Below are 22,805 nucleotides of genomic sequence, written 5' to 3' on the forward strand. Positions count from 1 at the left end.
TTTGTATCCTTGCCAGCAATTTGTTATTGCCTGTCTTTTTGATAAAAGCCATTTTAGCTGGAGTGAGGTGACATCTCATTGTAGTTTTGATTTGCATTTCTCTGATGATTAATAATGTTGCCCTTTGTATGCCTTCTTTTGAGAAATGTCTATCCAGATCAGTTGCCCATTTTTTAATCAGATTATATAATTTCTTCCCATTGAGTTGTTGGAACTCTTACATATTCTAGCTATTAATTCCCTGTCAGATGAGCAATTTGCAATATTGAATGGAATATTGCAATGTTCCATTTCTGAACCTAGTGAAGGGACACAAATATTTGTCTTATTACTCTTTTTAAACTGTATAAATGCTTTACGTACTTCTCCTCATATATGACTGATTTCATGATTAAAAATATAAAAATCTCAAAGACACTGCTTACCACCTAAAACTGAGACCCAAATCCCACACCACTGAGTTGTCCAAAATGCCTCCCAGGCAAAAGGTACATTCAGCTCTTAATTCTAAAAGAAGAAGCAGATTCATTACCTTGTTTATGTCATGAAAGTGTCTGCCTAGAGAAAGGTAAGTGGAACAGTTTTTTGAGGAGTGAGCCCTGGTGTTTTCTACACAAGATTATTCTGGGGATATGGGATGTCACTAGAGAATCTGTACTTCGCTCTCAAGAGACCAAATGGAAATAGTGAATAAAAAATATAGGCATAAATAGAACATGTGGCAAGCTGTGAAGTTCTAAACAAAGTTGTCATTTGTCATATTCATTATAATTAGAAAAATGAGGACTAAGAGGGAATATAATTAGTTTATAAAATGGTAATATGTACATGGAACTATTCAAGATATCTTGAAATATTTAATTAGAAAATGTCATTTGAAAATTGAAGGATGCAAATTAAATAGAAACAATTTCTCCATGGTATTATACATTCAACAAACCTGTGGAATTTTTACCACAAGGGACAATACAGGTTGAAAATGCATATTAGTGTTGAACAGTCTCAGTAAAGTTATGGACAGACCACTTAGCACAGTGCATGGTAAGTGTTCAATATACACACCAATAGGCTAAGAATATAAATAATCTTTTTTGTTGGTGTATATATTCTTATTTAATATCCTCTGATTCATTGAAAATCTAGAAGTAAAGCCAATGAGTAACTCAAAATGATAATTAATATATTCCTACCAACCAATTGAGAGACTATTACACATATACTGGCCAACTGTCCCCCAAATACATGTATCTAGATAAAAAATATGTACCTTTTAACACTTAAATGATTCTAAATTCAAATATAATACTAATAATCCAGCTAAAATTTGTAGAAATTCCTGAATTACTTTTATAGATAGAGAAAATAAAGGAAGGAAGGTAGGAAAGAAGGAAGGAAGGAAGGAAGGAAGGAAGGAAGGAAGGAAGGAAGGAAGGAAGGAAGGAAGGAAGGAAGGAAGGAAGGAAGGAAGGAAAGAAAATACTGAAAATATTGAACACAAACACTAGGGTATATAACTTTCCCAAGTAAGCTCCCAACCCCCAAGTTAATCTCTTCATGGAAGAAAAGTCTCTGTGGCCAATGCAATCAGAAAGTAGTTTTAAACCAAAAGGTGGGGGAGGGAGAGTATTTACCATTATTGGGGTGATGAAGTGTGCAGAACTATGATAGCTCCAAAATTTTGCCTTCCAGCCTCAGAGATAGCACCTGCTGGAAAAGGGTGAAACAGATATGCACAAGCTGAGAACCTCATGCATGGCCCTGGGGAAAATGGGCAGGTATCTCTTTGGTCCTTTCCTTCTGGATTTTCCCCTGATATAAAGGAAAACAAATAAGAGAAGGAATGGGGAGATAAGGAACATTAATGATTTCTTATATTTCTCTAGCTAATCCTCCACCACCTACATTCTGGCCCAAGGTTACTCTTGGATTCAATTCTTATTTCATAGCCACTGCTGCTTGTGGAGGATTCATTGGGGGTGAAGTTTGGATATAAGGGAGTCTGGCACTCCCCTGAGATACTAATAGATATTAGATGTTCAAAAGTACAGGGCAAACTTTACCACCATCTCCCTCCTGCAAACCGAGAGAGTGTTAAGTGAAGGAGAGGGGTTTTATTTAGAGAGTTAAGGGAATAGATGAAATAACACCATAGGCCCACACAAATGGGATATTGGGCCACCACTGGCCTTCCAGAGGTCTTGGACCCAAACTATTGTTTGTGGAAGGCTTCACAATGTCCTGGTTCATAAAAAACCTGTGGACAAGTTTCTGCATAGGCATTTTTGAAGGGACAGGTCAAAGTCCGAGGGATGGGTGTCATTCTCTTGTTGCTTATTCAATGAATATTTAGGAGAGCTTATTATATGCCAAAGGAGAGAACAAAAAGACCCAAATTTCTGCCCTCATAGATCTTATATCATAGTAGCGGAAAATAGACAGTAAACAAAAAGTAAAAGTCATTCTTGGCTTGCTACCATACAAAAGTAAATAGTAGGCCAGAATTGGCCTGCAGGCTGTAGTTTGCCAACCATTGGTCTAAGACACTGGAAGCATGGAGTTGTCACTTACTGAGATGAGGTCAGCTTCTAGAAGAAGCAGGATGTAGTGGGGGAGAGGAAGAGTCAGAGTTTGGCTAATCAACCTGGGTTGAAGTGAAGGTGGGTGAGGATGGAAGACAATTACCTGGGCTGATTTGTAGGTAGGTGAGGATGAAAAAGCAGCACCTCACAGCAACGGGAAAGACAGTCTCCCACCTGTCATGGATTCCTTTGAAAAGAAAATTATTAATTTTAATTCTTAGTTTCATCTTAAACCTGAACGTTTATTTTTCTGTGAGTTTAATAGCTATCTACAAATTTAAGCTTAATGATTTCATAATAAAGAAGAAAAGAAGACCATGCCTTAAAGGATACAAATCTCTATACTTGATATTCCTTTCTCAGCATCAGACTTCACTGGACATACCTTTCTCAATTCATTTGTCTGATTAAGCAAACCACAAGCAATCGGGAAGTCAGCATATCTGCTCTGTGTGTGTGTATATATACCCACAGGTATTTTTATATAAGAAAAGAAGCGTTGTTTAGAAAGAATGTGTTGGATTTTTTTTCAAGCTTATCAGTGGGAGAGGTCAAACAGCTATTTCTGTTGGGCTTTGTTTTTGTTTTTCATTGTACTATTCTGTTCTCACTGAAGCCATCATAATTCCCTTGGACACAATCTCACATTTCGAAATGCATAACTAATCTATTGATTCATTTGTCAAAAGTATTCATGTCCGTAACAAGTTTTAATAGAATCAGAATCCCAAGAGAAGTCTTCTAGAGGTCTTCAAATTACCAGGTATTAGGAACATTTAGTAACTGTTATGGTTCTTTGGTTATGGGTATGTTTTTAGTAAGAGTGATATTTACAAGATGATAAATATTAAATATACGAGATAATACATGTTATTTCTTCTTTTGAGATTTTCAGATACAAAATCACATAATCTGAAGTACTGTCAACAGTTTATTAGTATAAGCCATTCAATCTTCATAGAGTTGAAGGTATTTTGTGACAAAGCCAAGAAAGAAGGAAGGAAAGAAGGGAGGAAGGGAGGGAGGGATGGAGAAAGGGAGGCAGGGAAAGAAAGAAGAAAGAGTGAGCAAGTGGCTCGAATGGAAGAAATTTAAATGTGAGTGTGTTAGAAATGGAAAGCCAAAGTAGGATTTAGAGCCAGAGAGTAACATGATGAAAAATGTGCTTTAGGGATATATTTTTGATTCTGGAAAATGAAATGGACCAAAGTGGGGTAGATGGAGAGGCCAGGTAGGTATAGCTGTCATGTTCCTGGTGAGATAAGCTAGATCAAGGCAGTAGGAACAGAAAATAAGTGCTGGGTTTGAGAAACATTATGAAAGCAGCACTGCTGAGCTCAGAGAATGATTCTAAACCCAAGTAACTAGGAAAAGAGTCATGCCATTAGCAGAGAGAGGGGGCACCAGGAGGGGAGGCTAGTTTTCTAGAAAGTTAAGTTAAGTTTTGAATCTAATGAGGTTGAGTTATTTGTAGAACATGTATTTGAAGTCCTCAGCATCAAAAGTGAAGAGAATACCTTCTAGGAAAGAAGTGAACTTAAAACATTTCGATTAAAGAAAAATACTACTGTATAATAAATGGCATAACAAGTCAAACATCTATTCTGTTTTTCTCAGGCAATTTATGTTGATATGCTGGCATTGGATTCGTTTTCTGTGACTGCTGTAGTGAATTGCCACAAATTTAGTGGTTTAAAACAACACAAATTTGTTATTTTACAGTTTTGTTGATTACAATCCCATATAGATCTCATTGGGCTAAAATCACGGGGGCAGTGGGGGCTGGGTTCCTTTCTGGAGGTTCTAGGAGAAGAATCTGTTTCATTGCCTTTTCCAGCTTCTGGAAGCTTCCACATTCCTTAGCTAGTAGCTCCCTTCCTCCACCTTCAAAGTCAGAAACCTTGCATCTCTCTGACCATTCTTCCTTGCTCGCATCTCCTCCTGCCCCTCCCCAGAAGATGGATGTTCCAGTTCAAACAGAGGAAATGAATTTGCCCTTCATCTGTCTTTCGTTCTACACAAAAAAGAAATGAGTACCATTTCTTTTCTCAGTCCGCTGATTGAAATGTTCATCCCTTCCAGAATCGCCCTCACAGACATACCCAGAAATAATGTTTTACCAGCATTTCACGCATTCCTTAGCCTAGGGAAGTAGGCACACAAAATTAACCACCACAGCAACTTGGACCAAGTCCTGGAGAGTGAACCCTGGCTCTGGTTGCCAGAAGGGGTGTGGCCGCATGGTGGTGGGCTGTGGGGCCTCGCTTCAGCAGAGACAAGGAATGCTGGGAGCCAGGTCTTTCTGGCATTTACAGTGGGAAGTAATGTGAACTAACAGAACACTCCCCCCAAGGTAAGGACCAGAGATGAGGACTCTGCATGAAATGGAGATGACACAAAGACCTGGAAGAGCCTGTTGAGCACCTGTGTCAAGGTTGCTGAGTGACCTGTCTGTACATATAGTTGTATTTACACACACACACACACACACACACACACACACACACACACACACACACGGGGACTCATGCTAGCCCAGGTTCACATCCTGATGCTGCCACTCAACTGTGTGCCAGTACCTTAATCTCCTGAAGCTTCAGTTTTACGGGATGCAAAACAGCTAATTCCTGTCGGAAGCAAAAGCGAATATGCTTAAAGAATTCAGTCTAGTAACAGGCATACAGCAAGGGAGCTCTACTAGGGAACTCTTGCTAATTTAGGCACTTTTTCTGCTTCCCTCACCCTCTAAGATGACAGGGCCCATCCACAGAGGTCTGGTTGTACACAGAAGAATTAAAAGGAGAGAGAAAGTCCTTATTTCAGAGACAAAACCTTCAAAAGAGAAATTCAAGCTTTGTTTAATGCATGGGAAGTTAAAGCGGAAGTTGTCCTGAGACTGGGAAGAATGTTTGCTGGGAAGGGCATTCTGGGTAACCCTATAAAGGAACATCATCTCGGCAGCTCAGTGTTTGTGTATATGGTGGAGAGTGGGAGCAGGTGCAGGGGAGGCTGTGCAGTAATGAGTATTGTGTACGGTAAAGGTAAAGAACTTAACTTTGACAAAACAGAGGTCAGGCCTTTCCCCTTGACTTCAAATGTCATGCCTGATAGAAGTGTTTTGGTTTGCCTGAGGCCCTTGGGTCATTCACATAGCTCAGCAATGTGAGTTGGTATTGGGATGGGTTGGGGGGGGCGAGGGTGGTTGAGTCATGAGCTTGACCTCTGGACAAGCTGGAGACGGAGACCAGCCATGTGGGCAGTGAGCCTTGCCTACAGTAAAATCTCTGGGCACCAAGGCTGAGGTAAGCTTTCTTGACTGCCAGTGTTTCATATACTTCACATATATCCTCCTGGTTCTGTTTCTCTGGAAAACCCTGCCTAATAAATACAGTTGCCCTCTTTAACAACCACTGAGCCCTGATCACTTGGCTAATGGGATTCTCATGATCTTAACCACTGGGATTTTCATTTCAGAACCCAGCTTACTCTCTATAGCTTCCTTTTCAATCCCAATATTTTTTTTATTTCATTTCACTTATTTATTTAGTCATTCATTGCAAACATATTTAGTAAGCTCCTACTGTGTGCCAGGCATTATACTAGAATTTGGAGTAGAAAACATAAAGACACAGAAGATGCCCTTAAATTGAGCCCCTGCAGGTGGTGCATGCCGAGTTCTTCCCTGGACTCTACTCCCATCTGTGAAAGACCCTAAGCTGCTTCATCTCCACCTTCAGCACGCAGGGTGTGCAGCTTCCCATGAGAGTTGCTGTGCTCTGTTCCTTAGGGAGGCAGGTAGACCCCCTGCCCCTCAAATCTGGGCCAGTATTTCTACTAAACTGAATGTTATTTCATCTTTTTCTGTCTTTCTCATAGCTTACTTCACTATTTTTTTTTTTCCTGAGACAGAGTCTCAAAAGTGAGACAGAGTCTCTAGCCTGGGCTTTGTTGAGACAGAGTCTCTAGCCGTGGCGTCAGCCTAGCTCACAGCAACCTCAAACTCCTGGGCTCAAGCGATCCTTCTGCCTTAGCCTCCTGAGTAGCTGGGACTACAGGCATGTGCCACCATGCCCGGCTAATTTTTTCTATATATATTAGTTGGCCAATTAATTTCTTTCTATTTATAGTAGAGACGGGGTCTCGCTCTTGCTCAGGCTGGCTTCGAACTCCTGACCTCAAGCAATCTGCCCGCCTCGGCCTCCCAGAGCGCTGGGATTACAGTCATGAGCCACCGCGCCTGGCCGCGTACTTCACTATTTACAAGCCCAAGCAATCACCTTGTTAGCTGTCAACTCAAACTATGGGTCCAGCTTTCAGGGCCCTCTAGTTCTGAGTGTTGTGTACACTGGCCGCACTTTACAGGCTGTGTCTGAACCAACTACTTGTCATGAAAGTGGCTCTAACAATGATCTGACTATACTAGACTTTTTCACAGAAACATTCTGGGTGCTCCCACTTTGTTCCAGTCCTGCTTATAACCTCTACCTCCTTTCTGCCTCTGCTTGTTTCCTAAAACTTCTGACTGGGCTCCCAGTCCCAGCATCGAGCCTCCACCTCAAACCAATATAATTGCACTGGTTTGACTGAGCATATGTCTTTAGATGCATTTTTTTTAAAAACAAGATCTCTCTCTGTCACCCGGGCTAGAGTACAGTGGCCTCATCATAGCTCACTGCAACCTCAAAGTCCTGGGCTCAAGCAATCTTCTGCCTCAGTCTCCCTAGTAGCTGGGACTATAGGTGTATGCCACCACTCCCAGCTAAATTTTCTATTTTTTGTAAACACAGGGTCCCTCACTCTTGCTCAGGCTGGTCTCGAACACCTGAGCTCAAGCAATTCCCCTGCCTTGGCCTCCCACAGTGCTAGGATTACAAGCATGAGCTACTGTGCCCGACCTAGATACAGTTTTATACTCACCATTTTACTCAATCTGCTTTTAGCTGCTTCAAATAATTATTCTTCCTGATGAAGACTGAGTCATTTTTGAAGAAACCTTGGACAGTTGATACCTTACTCATTCAACCATATCTCTAACCAGTCCTTTCCTTGTATGCTTTCTTCATTCTAGTGACCTTTGTAGTGATTTGATACTTTCTGTTGAGGAAATCATATACCACTTTATAGAAATGCCAAGCTAAATATTTACAGTAATATTTAAACTGAACCGGCTAACCCTCGGTTATGGTGTAACAGAATTAACAGCGCCTCCTTGTTCTTGTCGTATCACTAAGAATTGGTTTGGAGGAATTCACCTTCCATTCCGATATTTGAAGGTACATATTGGATTTCTTTTTTTTTTTCTTTTTTTTTTATTTTTTTTTCTCACGATGATATTACACAACTGCACATATTGGATTTCTTTATTCTTATTTTCATTATTTGCAAATGTGGTTTGTATCTTTATTTTGAAATAGTTACAAACTAACAGAAAAGTTGGAGGTGTCAAATGCAAAGAACAATTTTCTCCCTGAACTATTTAAGAGTAAGTTGCTAAACTGCTCTCACATTTTCTGCAAGTACTTCAGTGTGTACATATTCTAGAAATAAAGGCATTTTCCTATATAACCGCAACATAATTGTCACTATCAGGGAATTAACACTGTTACATACTTACCATCAAATACTCAGATCCCATTCAAGTTTTGTCACTTACTGGTCCTCTAGAGTAAAAGGATTTTGTTCAGTATTATGTTTCACATTTAATTGTCACAAACAGTTCTTTCACTCTGGAAGAGTTTCTTAGTTCTTGACTTTTTAACTTTGACACTTTTGAATAGTACAGACAAGTTGTGTGTACAATGTCCCTCAGTGTTTTATGTTTCTTTATGATTAGATTCATATTATACAACTTTGGCAGAAAAATAACAGAAATGATGCAGTAGACTTCTTAGCACATCATATCAGGGTGACACATGATTTCAATTTTCCCATCACTGATCATGTTCAATTTGATCACTTCATTAAAATTGTAGCTGCCAGATTTATTTGCTATGAAGTTATTTTTTTGGTTTTTTGTCATTAATAAGTATTATCTATGGAGTTACATTGTAGCTGTGTAAATATATCATTTCTCATGAAACTTTTAATTTATCTGTTTATAAATGTACTGCTTTCTGGCTTCCTGTTTTATTCAATGGATTGTGATCCATCATGATCATTATTTTGATGTTTATATTGTCCCTGATATGCCTTCAAGTGCCTCATCATTGTTTTTTTTTTTTTTTTTTTTTGAAACAGGGTCTCGCTATGTCACCTGGGATAGAATTCAGTGGTGTCATTATAGCTCACTACTACAACCTCCAACTCTTGGGTTCAAGTGATCTCCCTGCCTCAGCCTCCCTAGTAGCTGGGATTACAGGTGTGTACCACCACTCCTGCCTAATTTTTCTATTTTTTATAGCAACTGTATTTCAACATGTTGCTCAGGATGGCCTCAAACTCCCAGCCTCAAGTGATCCTCCCTCTCCGCATCATTCTTTACAAATAGTCTTTCTTTCTAGTAAAACAAGATACTTCCTGCTCATCTCCTATGTTCCCTGCCTCAGGCATTATGCCAAAGATCCTGGCTCCTTGAAGTAAGAGAATGCTGTTTAGATCTGAGCTCAAGGTGTGATCACGGAAGAGTTGCTGCTCCTAAGCCCTGTCTATTGTCGGAGCTATGGAATATATGTATGAGTGTGTGTGTATTCATATGTGTGTTTGTGAGTGTGTACACATTTATGTCTGCTATCTATATTTATGTCTAAAACTATCCATACACTGAAATCCATGGGTTCATAGCAAAACCTCTGATTCCAATCGAGAACCACTTCTCTCACAGTGTGAGACCTAACTCTCATGGTCTTACTATTTTTGCTTCTTTGACCAACTCCTCCTATGTAGCTAGCCTTCCAACCTCACCACCATGCCCTCTCACACTTGGATGCCCACCTACTCCCGCTCAGACACCTACAGCCTCTGCTGGCTGCCCCCACATGCAAGCCCCCCATGCTCTGGCCACCATCCCAGGAGGACTGAAGGACAAGGAGGATGGCACTCAAGCCTTAAACCTAATGGACTTTCCCCTGCTGGGTTTCAGACTGGCTTGGGATCCGTGACCCCTTTCTTCTTTTCAATTTCCTCTTTTGGAATGTGAATGTCTACCCTATGCCTATTTCATCATTGCATTTTTGAAGCAGATACCTTGTTATCTAATGTCACAAGTTCACAGCTGAAAAGAAATTTTTCTCAAGATGAAACATACCTTGAGTCTCACCCATACCTGATTTAGAGGATATTTAGATAAAATTTTGGACTGGAGGGTTGATGCTAGTATGGGTTTAGACTTTGGGGGATGTTGGGATGAGGGTGAATATATTTTGCATTGTGAGAAGGACAGGAACTTAAGGGGCCAGACAGTGGAGTGTTTTGGCTGAGTTGTTCCCCTCCCTACACATTTCTATTTTGAAGTCCTAACCCTCAATACATCATAATGTGACTCTATTTGGAGATACAGTCTTTAATGAGTTAAATAAGTGAAAATGAAGTCATTAGTATGAGTTCCTAATCCAATATATCTGGTGACTTTATATGAAGAAGAAATTAGGACACAGACATGCATAGAGGGAAGACCACCTGAAAACACAAGGAGAAGACAGCCATCTATAAGCCAGGGAGAGAGGCCTCAAAAGAAATTGACCATACCAATACCTTGATCTGAGACTTCTAGCCTCCAGAATTGTAAGAAAATAAATTTCTGTTGTTTAAGCTACCAAGTCTGTGGTATTTGATATAGAAGCCCTAGCCTAACTCTTCAATCTAATACCCAATAGTAAATTTAAGTTATTTCATCTTAGTTTATAGTAGTTATTGTGTGGGTAACAATGACATGTAGTTGTTGCATGTGCATATTACAGTTGTTAGGAAACTAAGTTTCTGCCAGGTCAGACTTGTATAGAAACCACGACTGAGGAGACATCAGCTCAACATCCAGCAGCTGGAAGGGAGTGGCTCCTGCTAGCAGCTTGTGGTGTTCCATGGCAAATACTTTTAAAATTTTGTAATCATTTTGTAATCCATCCATCTGTGTTATTGCTGAGTAGTGGTCCAAAGAAGTTACTTCCAAAGAAGTTATAGGGACTTAGTGCTCCATGACTCTCATCAGTAACTTTCTTTATAAGGTAAAGAATGTTGATCATGAAAAGGTATAACAGATGTTTTAGAGGTTGGCAATGATAGTGGCCTGTGAAGAAAAACTCATAATCTCAACAAAATATTAGCAAATAGAATCCAGAGATATATAAAAAAGCTAATATATCGTGAACAAGTAGCATTTATAGCATGGAAGTAAAGTTGGATCAGCATTCAAAAATCAATCAATGGTGGCCCGGTGGCTCATACCTATAATCCTAGCACTACAGGAGGCCAAGGCGGGAGGATTACTTGAGACCAGGAGTTCAGGACCAGCCTAAGCAAGAGTGAGACCCATCTCTGTAGTAGTGGGAGTATAAAATGGTAACAAAGAAAATAATTTTTTTTTTTTTGAGAACTGCTTGGCAATCTCTTAAAAAGCTATACATATACTTATCATATAACCCCAAAATCTTCTAGGTATTTACTCAACAGAAAAGAGAACTTAGGTCTAGAGCTGAAGACTCATTGAGAATGTTCATAGCAATTTTATTCATAATAGTAAAAACTGAAAATAACATAAATTATATACCAACAGGTGAATCCATAAATAATTTTTAGTTTATTCATGCAATGGACTACTACTCAGCAATAACACAGATGGATGGATCTCCAAATACAATGTGTGAAAGAAGTGAGACACAAAAATAGTATGTATTGTATGACTCCATATAAACATCAAGAACATGCAAAACTAATTAATGATTATGAAATTGTTAAAGTATTTGCTTCTTGGGAGTGGTGAGGAAGGGTTGGCTGCAAAGGGACCCCAGAAACTTTCTGGGGTGATAGAACATTTCTAATCTTGGCTGAGGTGTTAAGTGTGAATAATTGTCAAAATTCATGAATCTATACATTCAAAATTTATGCATTGTATCGTAAATAAATTATACATCAATAAAAATGAGCATGGGGAAACTCATTAAGAAGGTCTGAAAATGGATAGTCAATTTTTTGTTTGTTTTTTTTTAAAGACAAGGTCTTGTTATGTTGCCCAGGCTGGCCTTGAACTCCTAGGCTCAAGCAATCCTCCCACATAGCTGGGGCTACAGGCCTGTGCCACCACACCCAGAAAATAGTCAATTTTTATTCAGTGACCGGAGTATCAGCAAATATAATGTCCTTAAAGCTTAATGTGTATTTTGTTGTGGAAAAAATAAAATTCTTCCCTGACCAGGGCCAATTTTAAAAGCCATGTCCAGTATTAAGATTAGCTGGCATTTGCTGAGAATACACTGATTGGAACAACATGGCGAGGAAGCATGGAACGCTGCCAGGTAATAGATGAAAACTGTCTTGGTGCTAAAATCTAATCAAAGATAATTCACAATAAGATAACCTGGTAAACATATAGTAAGGAACAATAGATTGTTAGGGTCCTTAGATTTTATTATAATAACACTGGCTCTGTCATCCATCTCACCCCTACCCCCACTGAAAAGGCCACAGGAATCCAACAATTGGTAAATATTATTCTTTTTAGGTCATTATAACTAAAAACGGTAGATGTTATTATTCCATGATTCTAATTAGAAATCATTAATAATGCATTCATTTGTTTTTTTCTGCATTCCTTGAAAGATGGCTATGTGTCCATCACTGTGCTAGGCACTGAGGTTATCACAGCTAAGAAGACATGGTCCCTGTGGTCAAGAAAAATGTGCTCTCAACTCCCCGCAGCAGTCTGCAGCTCCAGGCCAGCTGCTCACAGACATCTGCTGGGTGGGTCCTGGCTGCAACTGGAGCATTTCCGCAGGCTGCAGCCTCTTCGCTCCAAGATTTTCTCTCCCTAGAGAGAAAAAGGGTTAGCCCCAGCACCAAGCAACTTTCACTCCGGCCGGGAGGTGGCGGCCTGCAGTCGAGGCCTCCGCCGGGTGACTTACCTCGAGGCTCCGCTTGGGGCGCTGTCGTGCGGCTTGCGGGCCGCCCTGCTCCACAAACAGAACCATCCGGCAGAGCTCCTGGTTTCTGAGGGTTTGATAAACTGCGCGCACCGGGTCCTTCCCCGCTTCCGCGCTGGCTGCTGCTGTTGGCCGGGCTCTGCGGGGAACCCTCCCCGGGAGACGCTGGGGCAGGGAAGCGGCGCCGGGGAGCTGCGGTTAGCTCTGGACGTCCCCGCCCCTGCGTCCCTTTATTCCCGAAACTCGGGCCTGGCCCGGGCCTTGCCGGGCGCCCGGGGAAGGCGGAGGTGATGGTACAAATGGAGACGCAGCTGCAGAGCATTTTCGAGGAGGTGGTGGTGAGTGCAACTGCCGGCGATCCAGGACGGTAGCTCGGGGAGGGGAGACTCAGGGGGAGCGGGTCTAGGAAACTGGCCTGGGTAACCTCCTCTCACGCCTCCCCTTTGCTCCCCTTTGTTTTGACACCGAGTGTATGTGCCGGGGTTCAGTGATTCTCAAACCGCTGTCAAGTTCAATGCAGCCTTTGAAATCTACAGCACCCTTTGTGACTGGCCAGGCAGGTAGTGTTAGTTTCAGCGCCGATTAAGATGACTCGCCCTGTGTTACATTGTAACATTTCACTAAGGGAGGCTTCCTTTTAAAATTAACATTATTTACGTTTTTGTTTTTTTACAGAAGACGGAAATTATAGAAGAGGCTTTCCCTGGGTGAGTATGTGCCTGGCAGATTTTTGCGTTTTTACACGGCTGTATCTTTGTAAGATTTTACTTAGGTTCGTCTTGGAGGGTTATAAGATCCACTATTCTGGTTATGTTTAATTACCTTTGAAAAACTAGTGGCAAATAACGTATTTTTTGTTTTTTAGCATGTTTATGGATACCCCTGAAGATGAAAAAACAAAACTAATTAGCTGTTTGGGGGCCTTCAGACAGTTTTGGGGTGGTCTTTCTCAGGTGAGCACTACATTTTTAATATATTCAGCTGATGATTTTTGGCTTCTTCTTTTTTTACATTTACTCTGATGTTGCTCTTAAGATCCTTCTGGAAAGAGAGAAGTAAAATTGTCATCGTTTTTTATTCTGGTTACTATTTGTTTTAATTCGTATGCTTCAGTGGAGAACTTGTGTTGAGACATCAAGTTGATGTCTGCACAGTGACGTGTTTTTAAAACTCTCCCCCATGTTAAATTATATATGACCATTTTCATCCTATTCTGATTTCTTTGGTACACTTGAAAACAGTTGTATTTGCTGGGCATGGTGGTTCACACCTGTAATTCTAACACTCTGGGAAGCCGACGACGAAGAGTTACTTGAGGGCAGGAGTTCCAGACCAGCCTGAGCAAGAGGGATCATGTCTCAACAAAAAATAGAAAAATTAGCGGGGTGTGTAGGCATGCCTGCCGTCCCAGCTACTTGGGAGGCTGAGGCAGGAGGATCCTTTGAACCCAGGAGTTTTAGGGTGCAGTGAGCTATGATGAGGCCACTGCACTCCACCCTGGGTGACAGAGCAAGACCCTGTCTCAACAAAATAAAACAAGACAGTTGTGGTAAGCTTTACTTGGATAAGAATTTCTTTTTTTTTTTTTTTTCTGTTTACTAAATGAACTGGCACAGCATTGATACAAAGATACTAAAATCGAGATGCTATAGTAAAGATACAGAGATACTAAAATAGTAATGCAGAGTCTATAATAAACATCTAAAGATATTATAGTACAAATGGGGAAAGAGCTATACAGCTTAGGAACAAAGAACAGATACATTTGACCAGAAAATTTTTCCATGAAAAAGACAAAATGTGTGATCTTGAAGATCTCCTTTCAGGAATGCATTATATTGTCCTGGTGCACTGTAGGTACAGAAATGAGAACTGTGTTTGCATGCATCCACTGATGGTAAGATTTGCCACTCAGATGTGGATCATATAATGGCAGTATGTTCACATTTTAAAATTTTGTTTTAATAATTTTCTAACAGATGAGACATTCATCTGGTTCAAAATGCATAGGTACAAAAGGGTGGATGCAGTGACTAGTGTCCCTTCCATCTCTTAACCTCTTCTTTTTCCTGTCTACAGCCAGTATCCCCAGTTTATGTTTCCTTCTAGAAGTATTTTATGCATATAGAATTATTTTATAGACTAGTCATGTATCACATACACTGTTCCTTAATTAGCACCTTGCCTTTCCCCCCTAAAAATACATTTTGAAGGTAATTCCATATCAGGTCATTACAGTTACTTTTACGTTCCCTCCTTCCTTTTTTATAGAGGCATAATATTCCATTGCATGGCTGCACCTTCATTTATTTAACCAATCCCCTACTGATTGACTTTTAGCTTTCTTCTTAATTTTTTTACTTTAAACAATGCTGTAATAAATAATACTATGCATGAGACATAGGATAAATTCCTGAAAGTAGTATTGCTTAGTCAAAGTGTATGTCTATTTATTTTTAAAGAAATTACTAATAGTTTTGCACAAGTGTTATGCCAGTTTACACTCCCATCAGCAATGTATGAGATTGTTTTGTCTATTTCTTGTAGCTTCACAATAGTGTTAATAAACTTTTTGATCTTTGCCAATCAAAAACTTGAGAAAATTTCTCTCAGTATAGTTTTATTTCTCTCAGCGATGTTGAACATATTTGCATCATATTTTAATTAAAAAAATAACCTATTAAACATTTTATGAGTTAAAGTATGCCCCTTTTCTGTAAGAAGTTTATATTCTATTAGGGGAGCCAGGAAGAAAATAGGTATTTCTAAATCTTTATTATATGTACACAATAGAAGTGTACATATGTACACATTATATTGTATACATATAATGTACACAATAGAAGTGTACACATGCACACAATAGAAGTGTGCATGAAGAACAGTGGTCATGCAGAGAGCAGGACATTATAGGCTTCCCTTGGAGATATCCTAGAAGACAAACTTTGATATGGGCACAACATTTTGGTATCAGATTTAAAGTTTTGGAAGTCTAGAAATCTGATTTCTCCTTGAATTCATTATGGGCTCTTGTTTGGGCTCTTAGGGATTAAATTCATCCTAAATTCTCATAAGGCTGAGATACTGTTCCATAACAGATTTTCCCCTAGTGACAGGAATATTTACATCTGCCATTAAAGGCATTGTTGCCAGTACCTTATGCAATCTATGTTGGAGTTTTCTATTGACCATGAATATGTCAATAAAATCTTACTTTGGGAAATCCTACATAATAAAATTGGTAGAGTTTGATCTATGTAATTGCAAGATTTTAAACTTAATATAACAGATACTGAATCTGAATGTTTAAAATCTTCTTAAAAAATTATTTTCATTCACAGATGTTCATAGTGAAGTATTTCATCCATAGTGTTGATACACTTCCAGGTATAATATCAGCTACCTGTTAGTTTTAACATGTAAACTTAGTCTTAAAATAAAATATGTTTTCATTTCCCAGGAGTCTCATGAACAGTGCATCCAGTGGATTGTTAAATTTATTCATGGCCAGCATAGTCCTAAAAGAATTTCTTTTCTTTATGACTGCTTAGCAATGGCAGTTGAGACTGGTCTCCTTCCACCCAGGTATGTTTAATGGTGGGTATGAGCAATCCAAAGAATTGTTCTGTCTGTGTAAATGGTTGGAAGTCAGTTGAGGTTGTTGTGAGTGATAAAGGAAGGAAGAAAGTGAGGTTCATCAGGTTATTCTTCATGATACCTCAGGTTTTAGTTTCTAGGATGCAATAAGTATTCTTTGAATTGAGTAATGCTTATAGGCTCAAAACCAGGCAGCCTTTGCCTTCCTGCCCAGGGGCTGAGATCACTCACTTTAGTGATTAGTTTATTCTAGTTTACTTTTGCTGCACAACAAATTACCTCAATATTTCACAGTTTAAAACAACAATAATAATCATTTTATTATTATTATTATTAGTTACGGTTATGGTAGTTGACTAAGCTTAAGCAGTTTTTTCTGAGTGTCTCATGTGATTACAATTCAGAGTGGCTAGGGCTGGAGTCATGACAAAGGCTTCCTCACACAGATGTCTGGTGATTGATTCCTGGCTGTCATCTGGGACCTCAGTTGGGGCTATGGGCCAGAACCTGCACACGCCCTCGTCCTATGGTCTGGACTTTCTCACTGCATAGCAGAGTCCAAGAGCAAGGGTGCAAGAGAGGGTTAGGAAGAAGCCATATCACCTTCCCTTGAAGCAATACTGCATCCTTTTACCTTTTTTGCCATAGTCTTAGGCCAGCCCCAATCTAAGAGATAAGAGAGAAGGTACCTCCCACCCTCACCCCATGTAATGATTGTAGTGTCACATTTCAGAAGAGCACATGAGATCAAAAATCTTGTTGTTACCATCTTGGAAAAGTGCAATCTGCCACAAGGTGAAGGATGGTAAAGTAAACATTTAAGCAAAAGCTTTTTATAGACTTCTTTCTAGTGAAATTAAAACGTAATGAATATTATTTAGTTCTACTTTGTTTTTGACCATTCATACAAGTAAAAAATGTAAAATGGTGTATATCTTTAAAAGTGTGTTTAAGCAATAATGCTCCTTTATGAAAAATATTTGCTACAATAAATGTAATACTTGGAGTACACAGACCATGGATTTAGAGAACTTGGAAAATTTTGTCTTATAACTGGAATGGGTATTTCTTTTTTCTAGGATGGTTTGTGAATCCCTAATAAACTCTGACACTCTTGAGTGGGAAAGAACACAGCTTTGGGCCTTAACATTTAAACTGGTTCGGAAAATAATTGGGGGAGTGGATTACAAGGTATTTTTTTTTCTAATTATGAAAAGTGATTGCTTTCAGATATGATTAATTTTTCTGTATATAATTTTCATTTGAAAGAAATGAGGTGGAAGCATTTATAAAATCTATTTTTTATTGTGTATTTCCTAAAAACATTTAAAATTACTCAGTTGTTCCTATGGCTTCTCTACTCCCCTTTCAACATTCTCAAAAATACAGATGGTTAATATATTTTTACAATGAGTAGGGAAGGCACAAAGTAGAATCTGTGTTCCTACATTAGCACAAGTCTTATGATGCTGGGGCCCCTTGAGATGAAAGCACAGAGCAGGGATGTGAGGAGGGATATAGACATCAGCTGATGAAGGGAGCAAGGCCTCCTTCACCTCTACCTTGACCTTTGTTGGACTTTTGTCTTTACTTAACTAACATCTTCAGCACTCTGCTCTTGACCAGAAGGAACAATACACATTCTCTGTGTCTCATAATACAGCTCTGGAACTCACAGCTACAAAACCCATTCTTTAAGCCACTTTTGTTGTTGTCCTTTTTAAACGAATTACCAATACCTGACCTTATGCTTAATTTCTGCATTTTCTGTAATCTTAAATGACTTAACAGATAATTATCAGTTTGATAATTTAACATAACAGATTTAACTTAACAGATAATTATCAGTTTCATAATCTAACATAAAATTAACTCTAGCCTTCTCTGATTTTCTCTTTACTCAGATGTATGTCGTTTTTGCCTTCTTACTTGTATGGTGCTTTACAGTTGTTCTCCCATGCATATGCTCTGTCTTTTTACAAGCTTGGTCACATAGTTTATAGTCAGTAAATGCATGTTGAATGAAGTATCTTTTTTATATATCAAATAATGCAAGTGGTATTAGATATGTGGAGATGATTAACAGAATAGCTTGGATATGTTTGAGATATTAAGGCATGTGATAGATGAAAAGGTGGAATAAAGTTAGGCAATACCAAAGGGAGTGAGCAGAAAGAGTGATCTGCCAAAAAAAACTTTAATATCATTTCCCACATTTCCAGAGTGCTTTCAAGTCCTATTCTAATATATTTCCATCCATATTTATAAGTTAAGCTTTTTGACCCTTTTAACAGGAGAAACTTCATGAGAATATAATTGACTTTCTTTGTTTATTCATATTGCAAGACATTCTTTAGAATTCTATTTTAGAACGTGGCTTTTCTCTTAGGTTAATGTTAAAGACTCTGATTAATGTTAGCCCTGAATCAGAAAATTTAAAGATGTGATCTTAAAAGAGTTTATAATCATGAAACCTTTGGATATTTCAGCTAACAGAGGGGATCTTACTTAGTTTTAACCCATGTCTTTTTCTTACATCAGGGTGTTCGAGATCTCTTAAAGGTGATTTTGGAGAAAATCTTGACAATTCCTAACACAGTGAGCTCTGCTGTTGTACAGCAGCTTCTGGCAGCAAGAGAGGTAATTTAGACATGTCTGAACTTCATTGATCATAACCTCAAAAAAGTCTAGTTTTATTTAGGTTTGCGGTATTTTGTGGAATATTCCCTTTTTTTCTACCAAAGAAAAAGCACTTCTATTTTTAAAAATGCTCTTTCACTTTCATCATATTTCAAAAGGAAATTTGAAATTTTAATTCATGTTTTTTCTTTTTTTTTTTTTTTCTTTTTCCAGATGAATTGGTGTAGAATAATTCATGTTTTTTAATTTTGAAAACAACAATATAGACATTAAAGTATCTTAAACTGTTACAAGACATCAGCCTATGGACCACTTAAAAGACCTTTCTGCTTTGTAATTAATGTTGCAAGAATTGTTGCTTTGATTTGTTTTTCTCCTCCTGTTTAAGTCTACCAATACTTAAAGCATATTCAAGCTTACTTAGTTACAAACCATGAACAATCCATTCCATTGTTTACTAATCTTCCTTTTTAGATATTCTTTATATATAAGTGGATGTCTTTATGCTACAGTTTAAACCCACTAAGTCCATAAAATAATACTTATACTTTTTTTACAAATAACAATTGTGTGTGTATGTGTGTACACATATTGTGGGATGGCTAAATCAGGCTATTTAACATACGGGTTATCCCATATTTATTGTGTTGACAACACTTAAATACACTGTCATAGCAATTTTCAGGTATACAATATATATTTATTAATCATAGTCAACATAATGTACAATAGACCTCTTGCACCTATTCCTCCTAACTGACATTTTGTGTCCTTTGACCAACATCTCTCCCAAAAAGTAACATCTCTGCTTTTTAGTATCCTTTTTGTTGTTGACCTTATTGTAGTTAAAGGGCTTGTGTGTGGACTTTTCAGGAATAATGTTGCCTTTTTATTTTTCTTAGGTTATAGCATATATCTTGGAAAGGAATGCCTGCTTATTACCAGCCTATTTTGCAGTCACAGAGATCAGGAAACTTTACCCTGAAGGAAAACTTCCACACTGGGTAAATTTTATATTTCCCACAATTTTAATAAAAATTTTAATCAAACACAGCTATATTAATCTTATTTTTTGTGTGCTTATTTTTTAAAATGGTCATTTTTATCCTTAGATAGTTTTCATTTTTTGAATCATGATTAAAATCTTTCATTTCTTTGCTGTCCTGTTGAGACCATTTTTATGCCATGTGATAAAATATGCACAGTTTCATCAAATAGCTAAGGATGTGGTGATGTGACTTGGTTTAATTCAGGGACAGATGAACTGGTAATTATTTGGAAGAACACAAGAGAAGAACTAACCTTTGATTAATTATCATGTGCCAGGCATTGTACTAAATCTTTACACATATTTATTATCTCATTTTATGCAAATGATCACTATATTCAGGGCAGTCTCAATTTTATTTTTATACTTATTTATTTGATCTCTCTCCCCATCTCCCTCTCCCTGCCCCCTCCCTGTCTCTCCCCTGTGCTCTTTTTTTTTCCAGTTACTTGGAAACCTTGTATCAGACTTTGTGGATACGTTCAGGCCCACAGCAAGGATAAATTCCATTTGTGGTAGGATTATAATTTAAAATATACCAAAATAGTACCTGATGTTTAGTGATCTGACTATTGAACAAAGCTGAAGGATGGTCTCTTATACGTGTCTTGGTGGCTTATTTTTTTAATGATTCTCTAGGAGCTTAAATACAATACTGTTCACATGTTTTTAGGTACTTTGTGTGCTGAATGTAGGGAGGGAAAAGCAACTATCTGGAATGGTCTAAGCTTCAGGTAAAACCATTCTAGAGGCCGGGCGCGGTGGCTCACGCCTGTAATCCTAGCTCTCTGGGAGGCCGAGGCGGGCGGATTGCTCGAGGTCAGGAGTTCGAAACCAGCCTGAGCAAGAGCAAGACCCCGTCTCTACTATAAATAGAAAGAAATTAATTGGCCCACTAATATATATAAAAAAAAAAAAATTAGCTGGGCATGGTGGCGAATGCCTGTAGTCCCAGCTACTTGGGAGGCTGAGGCAGGAGGATCGCTTGAGCCAGGAGTTTGAGGTTGCTGTGAGCTAGGCTGACGCCACGGCACTCACTCTAGCCTGGGCAACAAAGCGAGACTCTGTCTAAAAAAAAAAAAAAAACCATTCTAGAAAGTGGGTTTCCTGTTGATTAGGAAGACCTTTTAATATAGCCAGTAAAGCGCCATGGAACCTGGGCAACTGAAACTCTCAACATACATGTTTCCCTATGGGCACAGAATATGCGAGTATCAGGCTCATTCCGCCCATTCTAATTCACACTTTTGCTTTTTATTTCATGTATTTTGTTTCCCATTTTCTTATATTTTGTTAGATTCTCTGAACTTTCTTTTAAAAATAACCATGTGATTTGGCAATTTTTTTTAGTGCCCACTGCCCTGAATTATTTCTAGAAATTATGGTGGCCTCAGAACTGTTTAGGATGATAGACAGTTATTTATTCAGTGATCAAATACTGAACACTTCTTGTGATCCAGGTACTGTTCTAGACACTGGAAATACAAAAATAAGCTAAATAGTTACTACACAGATAATTTGCAGGTTTCTAGGTTTTGTAACTGAGTGAATGTTGGTATCATTTATGAATTATGGAAGTGAAGCAGGTTTGAGAAGGATGATGATGAATTTATTTTAAGACAAGTTGAGCTCAAGGTGCTTGGGGGACATCCAAGTGGTAATATTTGTTAGGTAGTAGGATGTACAATCTGATGGTCATATGTTATATCTAAGGTCTCTAGGGATATCCTGCATAAAGTTAACCATGTTGATTGTGGACTAGTGGTCTCAAACTTTTTCTAAAAAGGATCATATAGTAAATACTTTAAGCTTTGTGAGATACACAATTCGTTACAGCTACTCACCTCTGCCACTGTACTGCAAAAGCACCTGTGTTCCAATAAAATGTTACAAAAACAGATGGCAGGTGGATTTGGCACTTGGATTGAAGTTTTCTTACCTCTGTCCTAGACACTTGGACAAAATGCAACATTTTTGAGTTTAGGAGGCCTGTACAAATTGATCTACAATCATGTGGACTAAACATAATCAAAGAAAATTCCCAAACTTCAGTCTCATTAAAACTTTTTAAAACAATTTTTAAACTAATGCCTGCTTTGTATATATATTCATGCTATGTTTCACATTTACTTAAAAACATCTTTGTGATACATAACAGGCCGCTGCAGTCTTCTGCCAGTTGTAAATAACTCAGGCGCCATTTGTAATTCATGGAAATTGGATCCCACTACTCTTCGTTTTCCTTTGAAAGGTCTTTTGCCATATGATAAGGTATGTTGCTAAATATAATGGAACATCTGGTCCATCCAGCAGACTTCATCCTTGATTATCATATGTATTTGCTAAATTGTCACTTCACAGTCTGAAGAAGTAAATGTTTAATAAAAGATAGTTTGTGATTTATCACATTATTTCAGTATCCAAATATACCCTGTGGTTTGTGCTGTTGTAGGTGTTTATGCCTCAGTGATCTTCTTGGGCAAAGTATTTGGAAATAGAAAACTGAAATTTTAAATTAATTTCCTGACTAAGGCACCCCATTTAACAAGTAGTAGAGCCGGGATTTTAACTCAGTCTGATTCCAGATGCTATCAAGTCATTTGTCCTCTCCAAATTTGGAAATTTTGTTTACACTTGTAAGAGAGTGTTTGGAAACTAGTCTCCGTTCCTCTTTGATTAGATTTCTGAACAGAAAATTCTTACCTTACCATGCTGCTTAGGACTAATCTGACTGTACCTGAAGTCACATTTCTGAGTTTAATTCTAAAGGGGAGAGGGTTTATTTTTCAAATCACTGAAATTTTAATGTACCATTTAAGGGGCACTACTCCTAAATTTTTCCATTAGTGAGCAATCTTGCTGACTGGACTG

The 22,805-nt window shown here is 38.4% G+C and overlaps 1 protein-coding gene across 2 annotated transcripts in view; it reads left to right on the forward strand.

Moving 5' to 3' along the window:
* The first annotated feature begins 12,713 nt into the window (after window positions 1–12,713).
* The window catches only part of MED23 (mediator complex subunit 23), a 42,916-nt gene continuing 32,824 nt past the window's right edge, over window positions 12,714–22,805 (forward strand). For both annotated transcript variants that reach the window (XM_012736619.3, XM_012736621.3), the window contains exons 1-9: window positions 12,714–12,987; window positions 13,325–13,356; window positions 13,515–13,602; window positions 16,110–16,234; window positions 17,326–17,437; window positions 18,788–18,886; window positions 19,789–19,890; window positions 20,380–20,449; window positions 22,093–22,205. In XM_012736619.3, coding sequence (XP_012592073.1) covers window positions 12,940–12,987; window positions 13,325–13,356; window positions 13,515–13,602; window positions 16,110–16,234; window positions 17,326–17,437; window positions 18,788–18,886; window positions 19,789–19,890; window positions 20,380–20,449; window positions 22,093–22,205 — 789 coding nt within the window. In that variant the 5' untranslated portion in view covers window positions 12,714–12,939. The remainder of the gene's footprint in view (window positions 12,988–13,324; window positions 13,357–13,514; window positions 13,603–16,109; window positions 16,235–17,325; window positions 17,438–18,787; window positions 18,887–19,788; window positions 19,891–20,379; window positions 20,450–22,092; window positions 22,206–22,805) is intronic.

Source organism: Microcebus murinus, chromosome 5 (assembly GCF_040939455.1).
Source record: "Microcebus murinus isolate Inina chromosome 5, M.murinus_Inina_mat1.0, whole genome shotgun sequence".
Taxonomy (NCBI): domain Eukaryota; kingdom Metazoa; phylum Chordata; class Mammalia; order Primates; family Cheirogaleidae; genus Microcebus; species Microcebus murinus.